At 46.8% G+C, this 26,054-nt stretch overlaps 1 protein-coding gene and 1 long non-coding RNA gene across 7 annotated transcripts; one reads left to right on the top strand and one right to left on the bottom strand.

Moving 5' to 3' along the window:
- Nucleotides 1-2,184: 2,184 nt before the first annotated feature.
- Nucleotides 2,185-23,334, bottom strand: LOC132386252 (uncharacterized). 4 transcript variants are annotated; one of them, XR_009509441.1, is made up of 3 exons: nucleotides 23,268-23,334; nucleotides 21,865-22,007; nucleotides 2,185-2,323 (listed from the first exon to the last, which is right to left on the bottom strand). It is a non-coding gene; the product is annotated as an uncharacterized LOC132386252 (long non-coding RNA). The 4 variants fall into 4 exon arrangements; XR_009509444.1 differs by lacking the exon at nucleotides 2,185-2,323 and adding an exon at nucleotides 2,898-3,032 and having other exon boundaries at nucleotides 21,870-22,007; XR_009509442.1 differs by lacking the exon at nucleotides 2,185-2,323 and adding an exon at nucleotides 2,956-3,032.
- LOC132386251 (NACHT, LRR and PYD domains-containing protein 3-like) lies at nucleotides 3,065-24,643 on the top strand. 3 transcript variants are annotated; one of them, XM_059958528.1, is made up of 6 exons: nucleotides 3,065-4,561; nucleotides 17,390-17,476; nucleotides 22,110-22,280; nucleotides 22,436-22,606; nucleotides 22,764-22,931; nucleotides 23,096-24,643. In XM_059958528.1, exons 1-6 carry the CDS (start codon nucleotides 3,117-3,119, stop codon nucleotides 23,181-23,183), a joined length of 2,130 nt encoding a protein of 709 aa, XP_059814511.1. In that variant the 5' UTR covers nucleotides 3,065-3,116; the 3' UTR covers nucleotides 23,184-24,643. The 3 variants fall into 3 exon arrangements, with proteins under 3 accessions (XP_059814511.1, XP_059814512.1, XP_059814513.1); XM_059958529.1 differs by lacking the exon at nucleotides 22,110-22,280; XM_059958530.1 differs by lacking the exon at nucleotides 22,436-22,606.
- The last annotated feature ends 1,411 nt before the right edge of the window (nucleotides 24,644-26,054 follow it).

Here is a 26,054-nt window from a genome sequence, read left to right as displayed (position 1 = left end):
CCTTCTGAAAATCTAAGTAAATGGGATCCACGGACTCCTTTGTCCACCCTGCTTCTTACTTCCATAATGAATTCTACCAGAAATCATGCTAACTTATATTGTCATTAGTCTCCAAGTACCTCGAAACCCCAACCTTAATAAGAGACTCCAACTTTTTCCCGGTCGCTGTGGTTTGGCTAACTGGCCTATAATTTCCTTTCTTTTGCCTTCCTCCCTTCTTAAAGAGTAGAGTGACAATAGCAAACTTCCAGTCCTCCGGGACCATGCCAGAGTAAAGTGATTCTTCAAAGAGCATGACCAATCCATTTGTCATCACTTCAGCAACCTCTCTCAGATATCTGGGATGTAGTCCATCTGGCCCTGGTGACTTTGCACCTGAAGAGCTTTCAGTATGCTGAGATGTTTTTCCTTTGTGATAGCAATGGCACTCACTCCTACTGCCTGTCACTCGCAGAGTGCGCATTATCCAGTGTTCCAGCATGGACTCTCACCTCCCTTTTAATCTTTATATAACTGAAAAAAAAGTGTTTATTATCCTGCTTTATATTATTGGCTTTTCTGCTCTCATATTTCATCTTTTCCCTACTTATAGTTTTTTTAGTTGACTATTGTTATCTTGTATGCCCTTTCCTCGGCTTTTATGCAATCCTTAACTTCCATTGTCACCCATGGTTGCCTACACATGTCACTTGAGAACTTCTTCCTCCGTGGGCCGTATCCATCCTGCAACTTGAGACCTTTACCCGGAAGCTTCAGCCATCTCCGCTCGTATCTTTCTCCAATCTACCTGGGAAAGCTTCTCTCTTGTGCCTCTGTAATTCGCTTTATTCCATTGCGATACTGATACTGTAAATTATGCTTCTCCTTCCAAAACGGTATTATGAATTCACTCAGATTATGATCACTACCTCTTAATGGTTCTTTTACATTAAGCTCACTCATAAGTTCAGGGCTATTACACAACACCCAATCAAAGACAGCCTTTCACTGAGTCGTCTCAAGCACAAGCTGCTCTGAAACTCTATCTCGTGGGAACTCGATAAATTCCCTCTCTTGCAATCTGATTCCTGACGTTTGTTTGATTTTCTTATTCCCCGTGCACATTGAAGTCCTTCATTACAACTGCGTCATTGGCTTTAACACATGCCTTTTCCAACTCCCTTTGCAATCTCAACCCCACACATTCGATATTTTCAGGCCAATATAGGATCCCCATAAAGCTTTTTTTTAACTTTTACAGTTTCCTACCTCCACCCACAAAGCTTCAACATTATCTAACCCTATGTCACCTCTTTCTGCAGATGTGATTCCACCTCGAACTAGCACAGCCACATCACCAACACGTATGCCTTCCTGCCTGTCCTTTCGATAAGATGTAAATCTTCTAACGTTAAGCTCCCAGCTATGGTCTTCTTTCAGCCACGACTCAGTGATGCCCACGACATCATACCAAACAATCTCTAATTGCACCAAAAGTTCGTCCACCTATTCTGAATGTTGCGTGCATTTAAATATAATGTGTTTAGTCCTGCATCTCCACCCTTTTGAATGTTGTCGATGTGGTACAATTTAACAGTTTGCTCCATCTGTATTTGAACCCAATCATTGGCTTGTCCACCCTAACATTCATGTTAAAACCATCATCTACTTGTAAAACTGCTGGTTCATCCACAGCTTTATCATCTTAGTTCCAGTCCCGGCCATTTCATGTTAAAACACCTAACAGCCCCAGTAAATCTGCCCGTAAGAATAATGATCTTTATCGGATTCACGTGCAACCCGTGCCTTTTGTACAGCCCCTACCTACCCCTGAAGTGGTCTCAATTATCCAGAAATCTGAATTCCTGCCCCCTGCTCCAAATGCTCCGCCACACATTTCTCTGCCACCTCATTCTATACCTATTGCCACTGTCGGGTGGCACAGGCAGCAATCCTGAGATCACTACTTTTGAGTTCCTGCTCCTCAGCTTTTTCCCTAACCCCCTGTGTTCTGTTTTCCAGACCTCCTCCCTTTTCTCTTCCTATGTCGTTGTTACCAATGTTTGTTATGACTTCTGACTGCTCAACCTCCCTTCTCAGGATATTGTGAACGCGTCCAGAAACATTTCGGACAATGGCACCTGAGAGACAAAGTACCATCGGTGTCCACAGAATCGCCTGCCTGTCCTCCTGACTTCAGAGTTCCCTGTTACCGCTGCCATCCTCTTCAGCTTCCTGCTCTTCCGCACATCATCGGGGAATTGCCTGGGTTCATGTACCAGCTCCTCGGAGAATTAGAGACTGTAGACCAGTGCGGGGTGTGTTACATCGTGACTGGCTCAGCCTGGAAAAGGAAACTGAAATTATGTTCCTTTTTTGTGACAGCTTAATCCTAAAGGACTGTCAAGAACATGGGTTCCATTGTGAGAGAAGTAAAAGTCAGTAGAGCAAGTAAATGCCCCCTTCCCCCCCCCCCCGTTACCCTCTGTAGGGTTGCACAGTTCAGCAGAAGCTGAGCAGTGAAAGCAGTGAAACCACCCGGTCCACACAACACTCTCCTCTCCAGAATCATGTGTGCACTTGGTGCTCGCTGGAACACCGGGGAATCTGCAAACTACCAACAGAGGGGAGAGTGGAGCATTTAACAGCGGATCTGAATCAGATCAGAAATGTTTCTGGGCCGTCTTTCATCTTCTGACACTCTAATCTCTGATCTCCGAATTTCACCCAAACAATGTCTTTCACAAGAATTTTTTTTATTTAAAGAAAATATGTTGTATGCTCCATGTACATCAGATCAGGCATTGCCAACCTATTTCTGTCCGTCCTAAGATGTTCGAAGGAAACACATGGAGACTCTTCGGGAACAAACTGAAACACTGAGAGTGAACACGATCCTGATGAGGGAGAAGGTGAAGGTTTTCCAGCTGGTTGATCGATACGCTGAGCTCACGGTCATTTCTACTGTTCGAGATCGGACTCTGGTGGAACATGAGCTGCTCGCAAGAGGCAGAGATCACGAGGAGTGGAGAGAAAAAGATCTCCGTGGTAAGCTAGAAAAAATTCGGACTGATCAGTTATTCAAGAAGAGCTTTGTTCAAAAATTGCAAAGATATTTCTTTGGAAACAAATCAGGGATGTCCGCAGCAGTGGCCGGAGTCCCAGGGATCGGGAAAACAACAATGGTACAAAAGATTGTTTATGACTGGGCCACGGGGAAGATATACCAACAATTCCAGTTTGTCTTCAGTTTCAAATTCCGGGATTTAAACACCATTAACTGCAGAATAAACCTGAAAGAACTGATTCTGCATCATTACCCCTACTTTGGGAATATGCTGGGAGAGATCTGGAAACAGACAGAGGGAATGCTGTTCATATTCGATGGTTTGGATGAATTTAAGGACAAAATCAACTTTGTTGATGGTCGAAGAGACACAGAATCACAGGACACAGATCCTGAATTCAAGTGCAAGGTGTCTGACATTGTGTACCGTTTAATCCAGGGCAAGCTGCTCCCAGGGTGTTCAGTGCTGGTGACCACCCGCCCCACTGCATTACATTTATTGGAAAAGGCAGACATCAGTATCTGGGCTGAAATCCTGGGATTTGTTGGTGAGGAACGGAAGGAATATTTCATCAGACATTTTGAAGATCAGATGGTGGCGGAAGCTGTTTTCAAACATGTGAAGGAGAACGAGGTCCTGTATACCATGAGCTACAACCCCTCCTACTGCTGGATCCTTGCTCTGGCACTGGGCCCCTTTTTCACACAAAGAGTCAGAGACCCACAGCGAGTTCCCAAGACCGTCACCCAACTGTACTCCTACTATATTTACAACATCCTGAAAAACCACGGCCGTGAGATTGACAACCCCCGTGATGTGTTACTCAGGGTTGGTCAGATGGCCTTCAGAGGAGTGTACGAGAGGAAGATTGTGTTTACAGATGGAGATTTGATCAACTACAATCTGCAGCCTTCCCAGTTCCTGTCCGGGTTCCTGATGGAGCTTTTGGAGAGAGAGGATTCTGCTCGGAGCGTGGTGTACACATTCCCACACCTCACTATCCAAGAGTTTGTAGCTGCAGTCGCACAATTCCTGAATCCACATCCCGGGGATATCCTGAAATTCCTCACTGAAGCCCACAACACGACAGATGGACGATTTGAGGTATTTCTTCGTTTTGTTGCTGGTCTCTCCTCCCCAATGACAGCTCGGGGCCTGGAGGAGTTTCTGTGTCCATTTCCTCATCAAACAACCTGCCGGGTGATTGACTGGGTGAAGGAGGAGGTTCAACGCCAGAGTGGAAACACAGTGAGTGAAGCTGGTAAAAGGAGCCTCCTGAACACATTGCACTACCTGTTTGAGTCTCAGAATAGTGGACTGGCTCAGGCCGCACTGGAATCTGTGGAAACACTTTCATTCCGTGGAATGACACTGACCCCGATTGACTGCGCGGTCCTGTCTCATGTCATCGGACTCTGTGATACAATAAAACACCTGGACCTGGGGAACTGCCACATTCAGTGTGAAGGAATCCAGCGGCTGGGTCCCGGGCTGCACAAGTGCCAGGATTTGAGGTAACTTGATTTATCTCTCATTCTGAACTGTGAGAGTGTCTCATTGTGTTGTTTCAATGTAAAGGGATTTCGGTAAATTTGTAGTAAATCAGATTGTGAAAAATTTTGACAAATGCCCAGGGGATCGGTCAGTAATTCCCCAAGGACGGGAGGGTTATGAGGTTCCTAGTGAAGGGATGTTGGAGACTTCATCAGATCAGTGAACAATGGCCATTGGTTTAATGGTAGTAAATCACAGGAATGGCCGTGTTTCTCGCTGCCTGTGACACGTCCATTGACAATATTCCTTCTCACTGTTACTGACACCCAGACCGACACTGACTGCAGCAGGTGGGTCAGAGATTCACACCCCCTTCCCGGTGAGGGACAAGAGACCGTCAGCAGACTGTCCCAGTGAGAAGGAAAGAAATACCATTGTGAGATTGTCCTCACACTGCCATTCCCCGTGTGTGACTTTGCTCACTTCCAGACACGCAAAGAGCAAGGGTGCATCTCCTCTGGGCCTCTGTTCAGACCCAACACACACGTACAAAAAAATTCTGCATCCTCTCATCTTGCAGGATTATCGTTTACCCTTGGAATCCTCCTGTGGGACCTCTCATCCCAAACCCCCTTCCATTCTTTGGAATCTCGCCCCTATCCCCATTCCTCCTGTGGGTTCTCGATTACTCTTTTCTCATCCTTCTGTGGGAAGTCTTTTCCACACAACCCCCCCCCCCCCCCACCGTGAAATCTCTCCTCCCCATCCTCCTTCCTCCTGTGGGATCTCTCTTCCCCATCTCCCTTCCCCGTGTGGGATCTCTCTTCCCCATCCCTCCTCCTCCTGTGGGATCTCTCTTCCCCATCCCCCATCCACCTGTGGGATCTCTCTTCCCCAACTCCCTTTCACCTCTGAGATCACTCTTCTCCATCCCCCTTCCTTCTATGGATTTCTCTTCCCCACCCCCCTTCCTCCTGTGGGTTCTCTCTCCCCCATTGACTTCTTCCTGTTGGATCTCTCTTTGGCATGCCCCATTGTCCTGTGGAATTTCTCTACCCATCCCTCTTCCCCTTGTGAGATTTCTCTTCCTAATCCCACATCCTTCTGTGGGAACTCTCTTCCACATCCCTCCTACTCCTGGCCAATCTCTCAACCCCTTCCCCCTTAATCCTGTTTAATCTCTCTCTATATCCCCCTTCCTCCCATGGGATCTCTCTTCCCATGCCTCATCCTGCTGTGGGATCTCTCTTCCCCATCCCCCTTCCTCCTGTGGGTTCTCTCTACCCCATCCCCCTTCCTCCTTTGGGATCTCTCCTCCCCATCCCCATCTCGCCTGTGGGAACTCTCCTCCCCATAGAATCATAAAATCATAGAACACTACAGCACAGAAAACAAGACATTCGGTCCTTCTAGTCTGTACCGAAACCTTATTCCGCTAGTCCCATTGACCTGCACCCAGTCCATAATCCTCCAGTCCTCTCCCATCCATGTATCTATCCAATTTATTCTTAAAGCTTAAGAGTGAGTCCCCATTTTCCACATCAGATGGCAGCTCATTCCACACTCTCACCACCCTCTGAGTGAAGAAGTCTCTCCTAATGCTCCCCCTAAACATTTGCCCTTTCACGCTGAAGCCATGTCTGCTCATATTTATCTCTCCTAATCTATGTGGAAAGAGCCTATTCGCATTTACCCTGTCTATACCCTCATAATTTTGTAAACCTCTATCAAATCTCCCCTCATTCTTCTATGCTCCAAGGAATAAAGTCCTAACCTGTTCAATCTTTCCTTGTAACTCAACTCCTGAAGACCCGGCAACATCCTAGTAAATCTTCTCTGCACTTTATCAAACTTACTGATATCCTTCCTATAGTTAGGTGATCAGAACTGCACACGATACTCCAAATTTTGCCTCACCAATGTCTCATACAACCTCACCATAATATTCCATCTCCTATACTCAGTACTTTGAGTTATGAATGCCAGGGTGGCAAAAGCCTTCTTTACAACCCTGTCTACCTGTGACGCCACTTTCAGGGAATTATGTATCTGAACCCCCAGCTCCCTTTGTTCCTCCGCACTCTTCAGTGCCCTACCGTTTATCGTGTATGTCGTACCTTGATTTGTCCTTCCAAAATGGAACACCTCACACTTGTCTGCATTAAATTCCATCTGCCATTTTCTGGCCTATTCTTCCAGTTGGTCTAGATCCCTCTGCAAGCTTTGAAAGCTTTCCTCGCTGTCCACAACGCATCTACTTAGTGTCATCCACAAACCTGTTGATGCAATTCATCACATTATCATCTACATCATTGATATAGACAACAAACAACAATGGTCCCAGTACAGATCCCTGAGACACACCACTAGTCACGGGCCTCCAGTCTGAGAAGCAATCATCCAATACCACTCTCTGTCTTCTCCCACACAGATAATTTGAATCCAGTTTACAACCTCTCCATGGATACCTAGTGTCAGGACCTTTAGAACTAACTTATTACGTGGGACCTTGTCAAAGGCCTTACAAAAGTCAATGTAGACAACAACCACAGCCTTTCCTTCATATGCATTCTTGGTAACATCCTCGAAAAACACTACAGGATTCATTAAACATGATCTACCACACACAAAGTCATGTTGACTATCTTTAATCAGCCCTTGGCTGTCCAAATCCTTGTATATCCGATCTCTCAGAAAACCTTCCAATAATTTACGTAGTACTTATGTCAGGCTCACTGGCCTGTAATTACCTGGTGTACTTTTGGAGCCTTTTTCAAACAACGGAACAACATGAGCTACCCTCCAATCCTCCGGCACTGCACCCGTGGCTGAGGATATTTTAAATATTTCTGCCAGGGCCCCTGCAATTTCTACACTAGACTTTCTCAAGGTCCGAGGAAATATCATGTCAGTTCCGGGGGATTTATCTACCTTTATCTGCTGTAAGGCAGCAAGCAGCTCCTCCTCTTTAATCTCTATATGTTCCATGACACTACTGTTTGTTTGCTTTAATTCCATATCCGCTATGCCAGTTTCCTGAGTAAACACTGACACAAAAAACTGTTTAAGATCTCCCCCATCTCGTGAGGCTCCAACATAGACGACCACTCTGATCTTCCAGGGGACCAATTTTGTCCTTTACTATCCCTTTACTCGTAATTTACTGAAGAAACCCTTTGGGTTTACCTTCATATTATCTGCCTAAACAACCTCATGTCTTCTTTTTGCTTTCCTGATTTCCTTCTTTAATATTCCCTTACATTTTCTATACACTTCAAGTACCTCATTTGTCCCTTGTTGCCTTTACCTGCTAAACGCCTGCTTAACCACATCACCAATATCCCTTGAAAACCAAGGTTCCCTCTGCCTGTTAACTTTGCCTTTAATCCTGGCAGGAACATGCAAACTCTGCACTCTCAAAATTTCACCCTTGAAGGTGTTCCACTTACTGAACACATCCTTGCCAGAAAACAACTTATCCCAATCCACTCTTCTCAGATCCTCTCTCATTTCCACAAAATTGGCCCTTCTCCATTTTAGAACCTTAACTGGTGGACCTGTCCTATCCTGATCCAAAATTATCTTGAAACTAATGACATTATGGTGACTGGACCAAAAATGTTTGCTTACAGATACTTCTATCACCAGACCAGTCTGGTTCCCGAATAGGAGATCAGGTACTGCACCCTCTCTCGTTGGTACCTCAACATATTGATTTAGAAAACTTTCCTGAACATATTTGACAAACTCCACGTCATCTGACTCTTTCTCAGAGTGGGTGTCCCCATCAATATGTGGAAAGTTAAAATCCCCTACGATTACAACTTTCTGTTTCTTACATTGGTGTGCTACCTCTCTACAGATTTGCTCCTCCAATTTTCTCTGCCTATTGGGTGGTCTATAATACAACCCTATTAGTGTGGTCACACCTTTCCCGTTCCTCAGCTATACCCATATGGCCTCTGTAGATGAACCCTCTGGGCTCTCCCGTCTATGCACAGCTGTGATATTCTCCCTGACTGGCAATGCCACTCCACCCCCTTTCATCCCTCCCCCCTATCACATCTGAAACAATGGAAACCCAGAATATGAAGCTGCCAGTCCTGCCCCTCCTGCAAAACCAAGTCTTACTAATAGCAATAATGTCAAAATTATCATGTGCCAATCCACGATCTAAACTCATCTGCCTTACCTGCAATACTCCTTGCATGGAAATAGATGCACCTGAGAACATTTCTATCACGTACAGACCTTTGATATCTGTCTATACAAGCAGTCATCGCATGACCCTTGTCCTCCTCCACTTCACTATCTGCTCTCACACTCTACCCCCTCCGCCTACAATCTAGTTTAAAACCCCCGGAGCAGAACTTGCTAAGCTACGGGCAAGGATATTAGTCCCCTCCAGTTCAGGTGCAAACTGTCCAATTCGAACTGGTCGCACCTCCCCTGGAAGAAATCCCAATTGTCCAGAAACATGAACCCCTCCCTCATGAACCATCCCCTCAGCCACGTATTCAGCTGCATTATCTTCCTATTTCTAGTCTCACTAGCACACGGCACAGTTAGCAATCCACCTGTGTGATCTCACTTTCCCAACCCCCTTTCATCCTCTGGGCTCTCTGTTCCCACTCCCCCTTCCTTCCAACTGTTGGATCTCTCCTCAGCATCCACCTTCCTCCTGTGGGATTTCTCATCACCATCCCCCTTTCTTCCGTGGGATCTCTCATTCCCATCCCCCTTCCTTCTGTGGGATCTCTCACTCCAATCCCCCTTCCTGGCGTGGAATATCTCTTTCCCATCCGTCTTCCTTCTGTGGGATCTCTCATCACCAGCTCCCTTCCCCCTGATGAATTTCTCTTCCCCATCCCCATTCCGACAGGGGAATCCCTCTTCTCCACACCCCATGCTCCTGTAGGATCTCTCTTCCGCATCCCCTTTCACCCTCTGGGGCCTCGGTTCCCATCCCACTTCCATCTGTGGGATCTCACTTCCCCATCAACTTCCTGCTGTTGGATCTCTCTTCCGCATCCCCCTTCCTCCTGTGGCATTTAACCTCCCCACCCCTTTCTTCCTGTGGGATCTCTGTTCCCTATCCCATTTCCTACTGTGGGATCTCTCTTCCCCATCCCACTTCCTCCCATAGCATTTATTTTTCCCATCCCTCTTCCTCCTATGGGATCTCTCCTACTCATCCCCCAGCCTCCTGTATGATCTCGCTTCCCCACCCACTTCCTTCTGTTTCGTCTCTCGTCCCCATCCCCATCATCCTATGGGATCTCTATTCCCCATTCCTCTTCCTTCTGTGAGATCTCTCTTCCCCATCCCACTTCCTCCTGTGGGATCTCTCTTCCACATCCCCCTTACTCCGGTGGGATTGCTTTTCCCCCTCCCCTTTCCTCCTGTGGGATCTCTCTTCCCCATCTTCCCGCCTTAGTGAACTCTACTCCCCACACCCCTTCATAGAATCATAGAATCATAAAACACCAGCGCACAGAAAACAAGCCATTCGGCCCCTGCTCTGTGCTGAAACTTTATTCCACTTGTCCCATTGACCTGTACCCAGTCCATAACCTTCCAGACCTCTCCCATCCATGTATCTATCCAATTTATTCTTAAAGCTTAAGAGTGAGTCCACATTTTCTACATCAGATGGCAGCTCGTTCCACACTCTCACCACATTCTCAGTGAAGAATTTCCCCCGATACCTTTCCCCTTTCACCCCGAAGCCAAGTCCTCTTGTAATTTATCTCTCCTAATCTTATGTGGAAAGAGCCTATTCGCATTTACCCTGACTATACCCCTCAGAGTTTTGTAAACCACTTTGAAATATTCCCACATTCTTTTATGCTCCAAGGAATAAAGTCCTAACCTGTTCAATCTTTCCCTGTAACTCAACTCCTGAAGACCCGGCAACATCCTAGTAAATCTTCTCTGCACTTGTTCAACCTTACTGATATCCTTCCGATAGTTCAGTTTTCAGAACTGCACAGAATACTCCAGATTTGGCCTTACCGATGTCCTATACAACCTCACCATAACATTCCAACTCCTATACTCAATACTTTGATTTATGAATGCCAGGATGCCAAAAGCCTTCTTTACAACCCTGTCCACCTGTGACGCCACTTTCAGGGAATTATGTATCTGAACTCCCAGATCCCTTTGACCCTCCGCACTCCTCAGTGCCCTACCAGTTACTATGTATGTCCTGCCTTGATTTGTCCTTCCGAAATGCAACACCTCACACATTTCTGCATTAAAGTGGTGAATAGTGGTGTGCCTCAGGGATCTGTACTGGGTCCAATGTTGTTTGTCATATACATTAATGTTCTGGATGAAGGAATGGTAAATTGGATTAGTAAGTATGAAGATAATACTAAGATAGGTGACGTTGTGGATAATGAAGGTTTTCAAAGCTTGTTGTTCAAAGATTTAGGCCACTGAGAAGAGTGGGCTGAAAGGTGGTAGATGGAGTTTAATGTTGATATGTGTGAGGTGATACATTTTGGTAGGAATAATCCAAAAAGGACATATATGGTAAATGGTAGGGCACTGAGGAATGCAGTAGAACAGTGATCCAGGAAAAAATGGTGCATAGTTCCCAGAAGGTGGAATCTCATGTGGATAGGTTGGTGGTGAAAACTTTTGGTATGCTGGCCTTTATAAATCAGAGCATTGAGTATAAGAGTTGGGATGTAATGTTAAAATTGTACAAGGCATTGTTAAGGCCAAATTTGGAGTATTGTGTACAGTTCTGGTCACCTAATTATAGGAAAGATGTCAACAAAACAGAGAGAGTACAGAATAAATTTACCAGAATGTTACCTAGGTTTCAGCACCTACGTTACAGGGAAAGATTGAACAAGTTAGGTCTTTATTCTTCGGAGCGTAGAAGGAAGAGGGGGGACTTGAAAGAGGTATTTAAAATTATGAGCGGGATAGATAGAGTTGACGTGGATAGTCTCTTTCCATTCAGAGTAGGGGAGAATCGAACAAGAGGGAATGAGTTGAGAGTGAAAGGGCAAAAGTTTAGGGGTAACACAAGGGAGAACTTCTTTACTCAGAGAGTGGTAGCTATGTGGAACGAGCTTCCAGTCGAAGTGGTAGAGGCAGGTTCGATTTTGTCATTTAAAAAAAATTGGATAGGTATATGGACAGGAAAGGAATGGAATGGGTGGTTATTGGCTGAGTGCAGGTAGCTGGGGCTAGGTGAGAGTGAGCATTCGGCACAGACCAGAAAGGCTGAGATGGTCTGTTTCCATGCTGTGATTGTTATATTGTTAAATGTCATACGTCATAAATTCCATCTGCCATTTTTTGGCCCATTTTTCCAGTTGGTCCAGATCCCTCTGCAAGCTTTGAAAGCCTTCCTCGCTGTCCACAACACCTCCAATCTTAGTGTCATCAGCAAACCTGCTGATCCAATTAATCACATTATCATCTAGATCATTGATATAGACAACAAACAACAATGGTCCCAGCACAGATCCCTGAGACACAACACCAGTCTGTGAAACAATCATCCACTACTACTCTCTGTCTTCTCTGACACAGCCAATTTCAAATCCAGTTTACAACCTCTCCATGGATACCTAGTGTCTGAACATTTTGAACTAACTTATTACGTGGGACCTTGTCAGAGGCCTTACAAAAGTCCAAGTAGACAACATCCACAGCCTTTCCTTCATATGCATTCTTGGTAACCTCCTGGAAAAACACTACAGGATTCATTAAACACAATCTACCACATACAAAGCCATGTTGACTATCGTTAATCAGCCCTTGGCTGTCCAAATCCTTCTATATCCGATCTCTCAGAACAACTTCTGATAATTTACCTACTACTGATGTCAGGCTCACTGGCCTGTAATTACTTGGTGTACTTTTGGAGCCTGTTTCAAACAACGGAACTACATGAGCTACCCTCCAATCCTCTGGCACTGCACCCCTGGCTGAGGACATTTTAAATATTTCTGCCAGGGCTCCTGCAATTTCTACACTAGTCTCCCTCAAGATACGAGGGAATATCATGTCAGTTCCGGGGGATTTATCTATCATTATTTACTGTGAGGCAGCATGCAGCTCCTCTTTAATCTCTATATGTTCCATGACACTACTGTTTGTTTGCCTTAATTCCATATCCACTATGCCAGTTTCCTGAGTAAACACTGACACAAAAAACTGTTTAAGATCTCCCCCATCTCGTGAGGCTCCAACATAGACGACCTCTCTGATCTTCTCGGGGACCAATTTTATCCTTTACAATCCTTTTACTCTCAATATACTTGTAGAAACCCTTCGGGTTTACCTTCACATTATCTGCCAAAGCAACCTCATGTCTTCTTTTTGCCTTCCTGATTTCCTTCTTTAGTATTCCCTTACATTTTCTATACTCTTCAAGTACCTCATTTGTTCCTTGTTACCTATACCTGCTAAACACCTACTTAACCAGATTGCCAATATCCCTTGAAAACCAAGGTTCCCTCTGCCTGTTAACTTTGCCTTTAATCCTGGCAGGAACATGCAAACTCTGCACTCTCAAAATTTCACCCTTGAAGGCGTTCCACTTACTGAACACATCCTTGCCAGAAAACAACTTATTCCAATCCACTCTTCCCAGATCCTCTCTCATTTCCACAAAATTGGCCCTTCTCCAATTCAGAACCTTAACTGGTGGACCAGTCTGATCCTTATCCATAATTATCTTGAAACTAATGACATTATGGTCACTGGACACAAAATGTTCACCTACACATACTTCTGTCACCTGACCTGTCTGGGTCCGTAATAGGAGATCAGGTACTGCACCCTCTCTTGTTGGTACCTCAACATATTGATTTAGAAAACTTTCCTGAACACATTTGACAAACTCCACACCATCTAACCCTTTCTCAGAGTGGGAGACCCCGTCAATATGTGGAAAGTTAAAATCCCCTAACGATTACAACTTCCTGTTTCTTATATTGATGTACTACCTATCTACAGATTTGCTCCTCCAATTCTGACTATAGGGCGGTCTATAATACAACCCTATTAGTGTGCTCACACATTTCCCGTTCCTCAGCTCCACCCATATGGCCTCTGTACACAATCCCTCCATCTACGCACAGCTGTCATATTCTCCGTGAATCGTCATGCCACTCCTTCCCCTTTCATCCCTACCCCCATCACCTCTGAAACAATTGAACATGAAGCTGGCCTTTTAAAAAAATATAAAAGTGGATAATTCTCCGGATCCTGACAGGATATTCCCTAGGACCATGACGGAGGTTAGTGTAGAAATAGCAGGGGCTCTGACAGAAGTATTTCAAATTTCATTAGAAACAGGGATGGTGCCGGAGGATTGGCGTATTGCTCATGTGGTTCCATTGTTCAAAACGGGTTCTAAGAGTAAACCTAGCAATTAAAGGCCTGTCAGTTTGACGTCAGTGGTTGGTAAATTAATGGAAAGTATTCTTAGAGATGGTATATATAATTATCTGGATAGACAGGGTCTGATTAAGAACAGTCAACATGGATTTGTACGTGGAACGTCATGTTTGACAAATCTGATTGAATTTTTTTAAGGGGTTACGAGGAAATTTGACGAGGGTCAAGCAGTGGATATTGTCTATATGGACTTCAGTAAGGCCTTTGACAAGGTTCTGCACAGAACGATTCAATCGTTAGGTATTAATATTGAATTAGTAAAATTGATTCAACAGTGGCTACATGGGAGATGCCAGAGAGTAGTGGTGGATAACAGTTTGTCAGTTTGGAGGCCGGTGACTAGTGATGTGCCTGAGGGATCTGTATTGGATCCAATGTTGTTTGTCATATACATTAATGATCTGGATGATGGGGTGGTAAATTGGGTTAGTATGTATGCAGATGATACTAAGGTAAGTGGTGTTGTGGATATAGAAGAAGGTTTAATAAGTCTGCAGAGAGATTTAGGTCACTTAGAAGAGTGGGCTTAAAGATGACAGATGGAGATTAATGCTGATAAGTGTGAGGTGCTACATTTTAGTAGGAATAATCCGAATAGGACATACATGGTAAATTATAGGGCATTGAAGATTGCAGTAGAACTGTGTGATCCAGGAATAATGGTGCATAGTTCCCAGAAGGTTGAATCTCATGTGGATAGGGTGCTGAAGAAAGCTTTTGGTATGCTGGCCTTTGTAAATCAGGGCATTGAGTATAGGAGTTGAGATGTAATGTTAAAATTGTACAAGGCATTGGTAAGGCCGAATTTGGAATACTGTGTACAGTTCTGGTCACTGAATTATAGGAAAGATATCAACAAAATAGAGAGCGTATAGAGACAATTTAATTGAATGTTACCTGGGTTTCAGCAACTAAGTTACAGGGAAAGATTGAACAAGTTAGGTCTTTACACTTTGGAACGTAGAAGGTTGAGAGGGAAATTGAAAGAGGTATTTAAAATTATGAGGGGGGTAGATAGAGTTGACGTGGATAGGCTTTTTCCATTGAGAATAGGGGAGATTCAAACAAGAGAACATAAGTTGAGAGTTAGGGGGCAAACGTTTCAGGGTAACACAAGGGGGGAATTTCTTTACTCAGAGAGTGGTAGCTGTGTGGAATGAGCTTCCAGTAGAAGTGGTAGAGGCAGGTTCAGTATTGTCATTTAAAGTAAAATTGGATAGGTAAATGGACAGGAAAGGAATGGAGTGTTATGGGCTGACTGCGGGCCAGTGGGACTAGGTAAGAAAATGCGTTCGGCACGGACTAGAAGGGCCAAAATGGGCTGTTACCGTGCTGTAATTGCTATATGGTTATGTAGTTATTAGTCCTGTCCCTCCTGCAACCAAGTCTTACTAATAGCAATAATGTCAAAATCATCAAGTGCCAATCCACAACCTAAACTCATCTGCCTTACACACAATACTCCTTGCATTGAAATAGATGCAACTGAGAACATTTCTATCACATACGAATAATTGATATCTGTCTATACAAGCAGTCCTGGCATGACCCTTCACCTCCTCCACATCATGATCTAATCTAACAATCTGGTTCCCGTCCCACTGCGATCTAGTATAAAACACCCGGAGCAGAACTTGCTCACCTACCGGCAAGGATGTTAGTCCCCTCCAGTTCAGGTGCAAACTATCCAATTCAAACTGGTCCCACCTCCCCTGGAAGAAAGCCCAATTGTCCAGAAACATGAACCTCTCCCTCATGCACCATCCCCTCAGCCACGTATTTAGCTGCATTATCTTCCTACTTCTAGCCTCAGTAGCACGTGGCACGGGTAGCAATCCACCTGTAGGATCTCACTTCCCCATCCCCCTTCGTCCTGTGGGATATCCCTTCCCTATCCGCCATCCTCATGTGGGATCTCTCCCACAACCCCTCCCTCCTGTGGGATCTCTCTTGCCCATCCCCCTTCCTCCTGTGGAATCTCTCTTCCCCATCATATTACTCCTGTGGGATCTCTCTTATCCATCCCCTTTCCTCCTTAGGGATCCCTCTTCCTCATCCCCTTCCACCTGCGACATCTCTCTCCTCATAACCCTTCCTCTAATGGGAGCTCTCTTCCAAATCCTCTTCCTCCTGAGGCATCTCTCTTCCCCATCTCCCTTCCTTCTCTGGGATCACTCTTCCCCATCCCCTTCCTCCTGCAGGACCTCTCTTCCCCATCCCCTTCCTTCTCTGGGATCACTCTTCCGCATCCCACATCCTCCTATGGGATCTCTATTCCCAACCCCCTTGCACCTGTGGGACCTGTCTACCCCATCCCCCTTCCTCCGGTGGGATCTCTCTTCCCCATCCTCCATTCTCCTGTAGGATCTCTCTTCCCCCATCCCACTTCCTCCGGTGGTATAACTCTCTCCCATCTCCCTCCTGGGGAACGCTCTTCGCTATCCCACTTCCGCCTTTGGGATCTGTACACAGTCCCCGTTTCTCCTTTGGGACCTCTCTTCCCCATCCCCCTTCTTCCTGTGGGATCTCTCTTCCCCATCCCCCTTCCTCCTGTGGGGTCTCTCTTCACCATTCCCCTTCCTCCTGTGGGATCTCTCTCCCACATCCCCCTTCCTCCTGTAGAGTCTCTCTCCCGCATCACCCTTCCTCCTGTGGGGTCTCTCTTCTGCATCCCCCTTCCTCCTGTGGGATCTCTCTTCCCCATTCCTCTTCCTCCTTTGGGATCTCTCTTCCCCATCCCCCTTCCTCCTGTACGATCTGTCTTCCCCATTCACCTACCTCCTGTGGGGTCTCTCTTCTCCATCCCCCTTCCTCCTGTGGCGTCTCTCTTCCGCATCCCCCTTTCTCCTGTGGGATCTCTCTTCCCCATCCCCCTTCCTCCTGCGGGATCTCTCTTCCCCATCCCCCTTCCTCTTGTGGGATCTCTCTTCCCCATCCCACTTCCTCCTGTGGGATCTCTCTTCCCCATCCCCCTTCCTCCTGTGGGATCTCTCTTCCCCATCCCCCTTCCTCCTGTGGGATCTCTCTTCCCCATCTCCCTCCCTCCTGTGGGATTTCTCTTCCTCATCCCCCTTCCCTCTGTGGGGTCTCTCTTCACCATCCCTTTAGCTCGGGGGTGGGGGGTCTATTTTACTGTGTCCCATTGACATTTCTGCATTTCTGTGTGGAACATTTTGTTGAGCCATGTGGAAATGAGAGAGAATATGTGGACTTTACAGGGTCACACCGACAGACTAAATTATTGACATTCGTCGAATACCCTGGAGCTGGGCAGTGAGGGACATTGACAGTGATGGGAATTCTGATCAGTGATTTACTGAAGAGTTTAATGTTTCCTGAAATATCCGAGTGAGTGAAATTCCCTCAGATCCACGGTTTGAATCACTTTGTTCATCAATCTGTCTGTTTGTGTTTAGACTTGGGGAGAACGACGTGGGAGATTCAGGAGTGAAACTGGTGTCTGCGGCTCTGAGGAACCCGGAGTGTAAAATACAGAAACTGGAGTAAGTACCAGACTGTGGGAGATTGTGTTAACAGTCACTGGGTGTCTGACACTGAACATTACTGTGATCAGTAGAAACAAACAAACATAGAAATCATACAGGACAATACAGGCCCTTTGGCCCACAAAGCTGTGCTGAACATGTTTCTACCTTAGAATTACCTACGTTTTACCCATAGTGCTCTATATTTCTGAGCTCCATGTAACCATCCTGGAGTTTAAAGATCCGATCGTTTCCGCCTCCACCACCACTGCCAGCAGCCCATTCCACACACTCACCACTCTCTGTGTAAAAAACTTACCCCTGACCTCTGCTCTGTACCTACTTCCAAGCACCTTAAAACTATGCCCTCTCGTGCTAGCCATTTCAGCCCTGGAGTAAAGCCTCTGACTATCCGCACGATCAATGCCTCTCATTATCTTGTACACCTCTATCAAATCACCTCTCATCTTCCGTCACTCCAGGAGAAAAGGCCGAGTTCACTCAACCCTCTTCTCATAAGGAATGCTCCCCAATCCAGGCAAAATCCTTGTAAATCTCCTCTGCACCCTTTCTATGGCTCCCACATCCTTTCTGCAGTGAGGCGACCAGAACTGAGCACAGTACTCCAACTGGGGTCTGACCAAGGTCCTGCATAGCTGCAAAATGTAAGCATAAAACAAATACAGCATGGAAACAGGCCATCTCAGCCCTTCTAGTCTGTGTCGAATGCTTACTCTCACCTAGTCCCACCGACCTCCACTCAGCCCATAATCCTCCTTTCCTGTCCATTTACCTATCCAATTTTACTTTAAATGACAATACCGAACCAGCCTCTACCACTTCTACTGGAAGCTCATTCCATACAGCTCCCGCTCTCTGAGTAAAGAAATTCCCCCTCGTGTTACCCATTTAACTTTTGCCTCCTAACTCTCAAATCATGTCCTTCTGTTTGAATCTCTCCTACTCTCAATGGAAAAAGCCTATCCACGTCAACTCGATCTATCCCTCTTATAACCTCTCAACTCTAAAACGTTACCTCTCGACTCTTAAACAATCCTACGCCTTCTTAACCACAGAGTCAACCTGCATAGTAGCTTTGAGTCTCCTACGTACTCGGACCCCAAGATCCCTCTGATCCTCCACACTGCCAAGTCTTACCATTAATACTATATTCTGCCATCATATTTGACCTAGCAAATTGAACCACTTCACACTTATTTGGTTAGAACTCCATCTGCCACTTCTCAGCACAGTTTTGCATCCTATCAATGTCCCGTTGTAACCTCTGCCAGCCCTCCACACTATCCACAACACCCCAAACCTTTGTGTCATCATCAAATTTACTAACCCATCCCTCCACTTCCTCATTTATTGTGATTTATAAAAATCACAAAGACTTGGGGTCCCAGAACAGATCCCTGAGGACTCCACTGGTCACCGGCCTCCATGCAGAATGTGACCCATCTACAACCACTCTTTGTCTTCTGTGGGCAAGCCAGTTCGGGATCCACAAAGCAATGTCCCCTTGGATCCCTAGCTTCCTTACTTTCTAAATATGTCTTGCATGGTGTACTTTCTCAAATGCCTTACTGAAATCAATATATACTGCATCTTCTTCCTTCATCAATGTGTTTAGTCACATCCTCAACAAAATCATTCAGACTCGGAAGGCACAACCTGCCTTTGACAAAGCCTTGCTGACTATTCCTAATCATATTTTGCCTCTCCAGATGTTCATAAATCCTATCTCTCAGGATCTTCTCATCAACTTACCAACCACTGAAGTAAGACTCCCTAGCCTATAATTTCCTGAGCTATCCCTACTCCCTTTCTTGAATATGTGAAAAACATCCGCAAACCTCCAATCCTCCGAAACCTCTCAGATCCTCAGTGATGATGCAAAGATCATCGTCAGAGGTTCAGCAATCTCCCCTCTCCCTTCCCACAGTAGCCTGGGGTACATCCCTTCATGGCCCTGTGACTTATCCAACTTGATGCTTTCCAAATGCCCCAGCACAGTTTCTTTCTTAATATCTACATTCTCAAGCTTTTCAGTCCACTGCAAGTCATCCCTACAATCGCCAAGATCCTTTTCCATCAAGAATGCTGAAGCAAATGATTCATTAAATACCTCCGCTATTTCCTCCGGTTCCATACACACTTTTCCATTGTCACACTTGTTTGGTCCCATTCTCTCACGTCTTATCCTCTTGCTCTTCGCATATTTGCAGAATGCTTTGGGGTTTTCCTTAATCCTGTCTGCCAAGGCCTTCTCATGGCCCCTTCTAGCTCTCCTGGTTTCATTCTTAAGCTCCTTCCTGCCAGCCTTATAATCTTCCAGATTCATATCATTACCGCATTTTTTGAACCTTTTGTAAGCTCTTCTTGACTAGATTTACAAAGGCCTTTGTGCACCACGGATCTTGTACCCTACCATCCTTTCCATGTCTGATTGGAACGTACCTACTCAGAACCCCACGCAAATATCCCCTGAACATTTTCTACATATCTTTGGTATGTTTCCCTGAGAACATCTGTTTCCAATTTATGCTTACAAGTTCCAGCCTGATAGCCTCATAGTTCCCCTTACTCCAATTAAAGGTTTCCCTAACTTACCTAATCCTATACCTGTCTAAAGGTATGGTAAAAGAGACAGAATTGTGATCACTATCTCCAAAATGCTGTCCCACTGAGAGACATGATACCTGGCCTGTTTCATTTCCCAATACCAGATCAAGTACAGCCTCCCCTTTTGTAGGCTTATCTACATATTGCGTCACAAAACCTTACTGAACACACCTAACAAACTCCACCCTATCAAAACACCTCAATCTAGGGAGATGCCAATCAATATTTGGGAGATTAAAATCTCACACCTCAACAACCCTGTTATTGTTACTGCTTTCCAGAATTTGACTCCCTATCTGCTCCTCGATGTCCCTGTTACTGTTGGGTAGTCTATACAAAACACCCAGTAAAGTTATTCACCCCCTTCCTGTTCCTAACTGTCACCCACAAAGACTCCGTAGACAACCCCTCCATGACGTCCTCCTTTTCTGCAGCCGTAACTCTATCTCAGATTAACAGTGCCACGTCCCCACCTCTTTTGCCTCCCTCCCTGTCCTTTCTGAAACATCTAAAGCCTGGCACTTGAAGTAGCCATTCCTGCCCCTGAGCCATCCTACTCTCTGTAATGGCCACAACATCATAGCTCCAAGAGCTGATCCACACTCGAAGCTCATCCGCTTTATTCATCATACTCCTTGCATTAAAATAGACACATCTCAAATGACTGGACTGAATGTGTCCCTTCTCTATCTCCTGCCTATCCTCCCTTTCGCATTCTCTCCAAATTTTCTCTATTTGTGAGCCATCCTTCCTCTACTCCGTCACATCAGTTCATTTCCAACCCCGAGCAATTCTATTTAAAATCTCCGCAACAGCCTTAGCAAACCTTGCTGCCAGGATATTGCTCCCCCCAGGATTCAAGTGCAACCCGTCCTTTCTGTGCAGGTCACACCTGCTCCAAAAGAGGTCCCAATGATCCATTAATCTGAATCCCTCCTTCCTGCTCCAATCCCTCAGCCATGCATTTATCCTTAACCTCATCCTATTCCTATTCTCACTGTCTAGTTGCACAGTCAGTAATCCTTTTTCTGAACTTACATGCTAACGCCCTGTAGTCTGTTTTCAGGACCTCTTCCCTTTTCCTACCTATGTCACTGGTACCAATATGTACCACGACCTCTGGCTGTTCTCACTCCCACTGCAGGCTATCTTGAATGCGATCTGAAAATCCTGGACCCTGGCACCAGGGAGGCAAACTACCATCATTCATGTGTTTCATTCCTGCATCCAAAGATTCGCCTGTCTGACCTGCTAACTACAGAATCCCCTATCTCTACTGCCATCCTCTTCCTTTCCCTGCTGTTCTGAACCACAGGGCCGGACTCTGTGCCAGAGACACGTCCACTGTTGCTTCCCCACCACCCTCCCCCCCTCCCGAGGCCGTCCCTCCCTCCAGCAGCACATGATCAGGAGTACTTATTGTCAAGCGGTACAGCCACTGGGGTACTCTGTAGTATCTCCTTCTTGCTCTCCAGTGCCTGCTTGTTGCCCTTCCTTCTCCTGACTGGCACCCACTTCTTCAGTCCCCCGTGGCCCCGGTGTGACCACCTGCCTGTAACTCCTCTCTATCACCTCCTCGTTCTCCCTGACCAGACGAAGATCATCGAGCTGCATATCCAGTTCCCTAACTCGGTCCCTAAGGAGCTGCAGCTTGACACACCGGGTGCAGATGTTGCCGTCCGGGAGGCTTGGAGTCTCCAGGATCTCCCACATCTGACACCGAGCACAGAAACCCAGCCTCACACACATGCTCTCTGTATTGTAAACAGATAACCTACCTCACCTCGACCCTTTATCGCCGAAGCCCCGTTGAGCCAAAGCCTTCCTACTCTGTCTCCCGCTCCTCTGACGCTCACTCTGTAAATCTGTCTTCCTTTTAAACTCTTCTCGCTGTTCTCACTGGCTGACCTGCACAGTCATACTGAAGAAAAAAAATCAGTAATGGTGTTACTGATAAACAGTGGGGATTTGTACCGTCTCCTGTCTCTCTGTGTCCTTCACCCTCTCTCTCTCTCATCTCCAGGCTGTGGGGTGTCGGTCTCACAGATTCTGGTGCAGAGGATCTCGCCTCCGCTCTCAGTACAAACCCATCACTGACGGAGCTGAACCTGAGTTATAATAAACTGGGAGATTCAGGAGTGAAACTGGTGTCTGCGGCTCTGAGGAACCCGGAGTGTAAAATACAGACACTGTGGTAAGTACCAGACTGTGGGAGATTGTGTTTACAGTCACTGGGTGTCTGACACTGAACATTAATGTGATCAGTAATTGTGTTACTGATAAACACTGGGGATTTGTACCGTTTCTTGTCTCTCTCTGTCCTTCACCCTCACTCTCTCTCATCTCCAGGCTGAACAATGTCGGTCTCACAGATTCTGGTGCCGAGGATCTCGTCTCCGCTCTCAGTACAAACCCATCACTGACGGAGCTGAACCTGAGTGATAATAAACTGGGAGATTCAGGAGTGAAACTGGTGTCTGCGGCTCTGAGGAACCGGGAGTGTAAAATACAGAAACTGTGGTAAGTACCAGACTGTGGGAGATCGTGTTTACAGTCACTGGGTGTCTGACACTGAATATTAATGTGATCAGTAATTGTGTTACTGATAAACACTGGGGATTTGTACTGTCCCCTGTCTTTCTATGTCCTTCACCCTCACTCTCTCTCTCATCTCCAGGCTGATCCGTGTCGGTCTCACAGATTCTGGTGCCGAGGATCTCGCCTCCGCTCTCAGTACAAACCCATCACTGACGGATCTGAGCCTGGGATCAAACTCTCTGACAGACCAATCTGTCCCCGCTCTCCGCCGCCTCATACTGACCCTCCGGAGTCTGGAGTGGATCTGGTGAGTGTTTGTGTTAATGTTCAATGTGATAAAATATCAGCGGATCCGCGGGTTTTCTGGTGATATTTGTCTGTGAGTGTTGTTGAAACATTAACCCCGGTCCCCTGTTACTGACACTGTTGTGTAATCTGTTTATTTCATCTTTATTCTCCCATCTGTTTCAGGCTGGAGGGGAATCTGTTCAGTGAGACCGGGGAGAATGAACTGAGATCTCTGCGGGGAGTCAGACCCGGACTGAGAGTGTGGATCTGAACATCTGAATGTGTGAACATCCCCGCCCGCTGGATGGGGACATTTGGCCAACTCCCCGCCCACCCCTTTAACTCCCGCCCTTACCTTTAACGGCCGCGCGCCGGGGCTGATTCCCAACGGTTTTAACGGACCCGGCTCGGGCCCCGCGCTGCGTCCCGCAGTGACGTGTTTCCGCCTGTTGTCCGCCGGAAGTGCGAGTTCGAGACTCCCACGTGACACGCCGGAGAATTACCAAGACAGGAAGAACCCCGGGGCCGGGGCTCAGTCTGGGACACCGGTGTCCCGGGGTGGGGGCGATGATCCCGGGAGAGAATCCTTTTGCCCCCTTTCTGAGGAAGGTGCATTCGGCAGCCTGGCCGATATAATGATGTTAAATGGACAAATCCCTCGGCAGTGACCCTGGATCTGCAGCGATCCCGGACACAGCCCTGAAGTGTGATTTTATAATCATCGGTTCCCCGGTGCAGAGTGACGGTGAGAAACGGGACTGATTGTTCAACCGGTCACTCCTTGTCGCCGGTCAGTTAATTGTGTGTGACTGTGAGCAGATTATTTATTCCCGCACGTCAGCAGCTCATACATTGTTTAAGTTACTTTTGTAAATTTACTCACACCCGGGACCAGCCACAGAGAGAATTGTCCTCCACACTGTCCCATCACACACTTGCAATGCCAAACACACAGTGAAGTTCCGTCTGCACCATTCCATCACTCAATGAATTCCACCCTGCAAAATCTCATTTCAAGGAAGCAGACACCATCAATTTGCGGGAGACTCCCGGAACTCCCGGGAGAAGTGGGATGTCTGCAAGAGAGTAGCTCCTTAGCGGCCAGCCAGCTAGTTTAAATAGCGTTAGCTATGCGAATGAACGAATGACACCCGTTAAACTCACCTCAACAGTGATTTAACCCCCCACGGGCAATAGAAAAGTCACTGTTGCAAACAGTGCAGCGAGCAACACTGTCATTATTCCTGACCCCTATTAGGCAGAGGTACACTTTAGTGTAGTCTGTGGTGAAGTACGTTTAGTATTTTCTTTTTTTTTAAATACTCTGCCATGGAGCGCTCTCTCCCTCTCCCTGCCCCTCTCAAAAAAATCGATTTGCGGGAGATTGTATATAATTCGCGGGCGTCAGGGAGCCGCGAACAATATGCGGGAGACTCCCGGAACTTCCGGGAGAGGTGGGATGTCCGACGCTTCACTTGAAATGGCCGCTGGGGAGGGAGTGACGGCTTTGGTAGAAGTGAGCACAAGAGAGGGAGGGACGCGCTGATTTAAAATGGGCGAATCCTTGGTTAATGTGGCCGCCAGGGATGGAGTGAGACACTGACTTACAATGGCCACTGTGACACACAGAATCTATGGTGAAGGAACGTGCGGTGCCCATGGATACAATCCCGGAATCGAGTGTGTTATTGATTGTAATAACAGTATTTTAATTTGTGTTTTATATTGTCTTGGGCGTTGTACATATGTTTTAAGTCCAATAATTTTGTCATTGAATAAACTAATGAATATATCTCAGATATTCACACATACATATATACATGTGGGTTTTGTTGAGGAGGGGTGAGGGGTTTGGGAGGAAGAGGAGTGACGGGACGAGGAGTGGACTGATGAGACGGTGAGCGTGGTGAAGTCACTGACTCAATAGGGGACGGAAAAGGGGCGAAAGTCCCTGACACAAACTGGTGGCCGACATGGAGAAGATAAAGACGGGGTGAGGAGGAGAGAAACAACAGGAAGGGAGCGGGAGTGATGGAACGGGGAGGGAGGGGATGTAATGGGACGGGAGGGAGTGCTCTGATTGGACAGTGTGGGGAGTGACGTTTTCAATAGTGGAGGATCAGTGGTTGGTGAAGGGAGGGGGTGTGTCCGGAGACAAGGGGGAGCGGGGGGGGGGGGGAGGGAGTGGTCTGATTGGACAGTGTGGGGGGAGTGACGTTTTCAATAGTGGAGGATCAATGGGTGGTGACCATTTCCTTCACAAATAAGACGAACTGCAAGAAAGGGGGCGTGTTCGGAGACAAGGGGGAGTGGTCTGATTGGACAGTGTGGGGAGTGACGTTTTCAATAGTGGAGGATCAATGGGTGGTGAAGTGAGGGGGCGTGTTCGGAGACAAGGGGAGCGGGGGGAGTGGTCTGATTGGACAGGGTGGGGAGTGACGTTTTCAATAGTGGAGGATCAATGGGTGGTGAAGGGAGGGGGTGTGTTCGGAGACAAGGGGGAGCGGGGGGGGGGGGGTGGTCGGGGACGCGGCCAGGGCTGACGAGACGGAGAGTTGAGTGTCCCAACAGAGGGAGAGAGGAGCGACTCACTCAACGACGGAGGGAAGGGAGTGGGTGAGGGAGCAGAATGATCCCAACAGAACATTTTCACCACTCAGGATGTGGTGGATGGCGGGAGAAAGGGGAAAGGATGTCAGGAGTGATGGGGTGGGTAGGGGAGTGAATCACTGGGTAAAAGAGAGCGAAAGGGGGCGATGAGGAGAGGTGAAGACAGGCATCGAAATATGGCAACCCCATCCAGCATGCGATGCAGAGCATCGAGATGGCGGGGAGAGGAGAGCGAGGGGAGGGAGGGAAGGGGATTGCGAGTGATGGGATGGGAAGGAGGGTCTGACACTGTCACAAAATGGCTGTCGGCAGAAGGTTAAATGGAGAGTCAGGAGATCGGACACCGAGGGGAAGGAGAGGAGGGATGAGGAGTTGAGATTGAATAAACAGGAAGGGAAGTGAGTGGAAGGTGAGGAAAAGGGTGTGCCCCATTCTATGATGCACGGAGAGCGGTTGTCAATGGTAACCATCACAAAATGGCCGCCAGCCAGGGTGGGATGGGCGATGATAGCGAGGGGACAGAGAGCGGAGT

The sequence above is a fragment of the Hypanus sabinus genome, unplaced genomic scaffold (assembly GCF_030144855.1).
Source record: "Hypanus sabinus isolate sHypSab1 unplaced genomic scaffold, sHypSab1.hap1 scaffold_1072, whole genome shotgun sequence".
Lineage (NCBI taxonomy): Eukaryota > Metazoa > Chordata > Chondrichthyes > Myliobatiformes > Dasyatidae > Hypanus > Hypanus sabinus.
The sequence above is the reverse complement of the archived record's forward strand: the minus strand, read 5'-3'. Positions and strand labels throughout refer to the sequence as shown.

Coding starts and splice junctions, on each gene's coding strand:
- LOC132386251 (XM_059958528.1), top strand. CDS start 3,117: ATGTCCGCAGCAGTGGCCGGAGTCCCAGGGATCGGGAAAACAACAATG. Junction 4,562..17,389: donor CACAAGTGCCAGGATTTGAG/GTAACTTGATTT, acceptor GTTTGTGTTTAG/ACTTGGGGAGAACGACGTGG. Junction 22,281..22,435: donor TGTAAAATACAGACACTGTG/GTAAGTACCAGA, acceptor TCTCATCTCCAG/GCTGAACAATGTCGGTCTCA.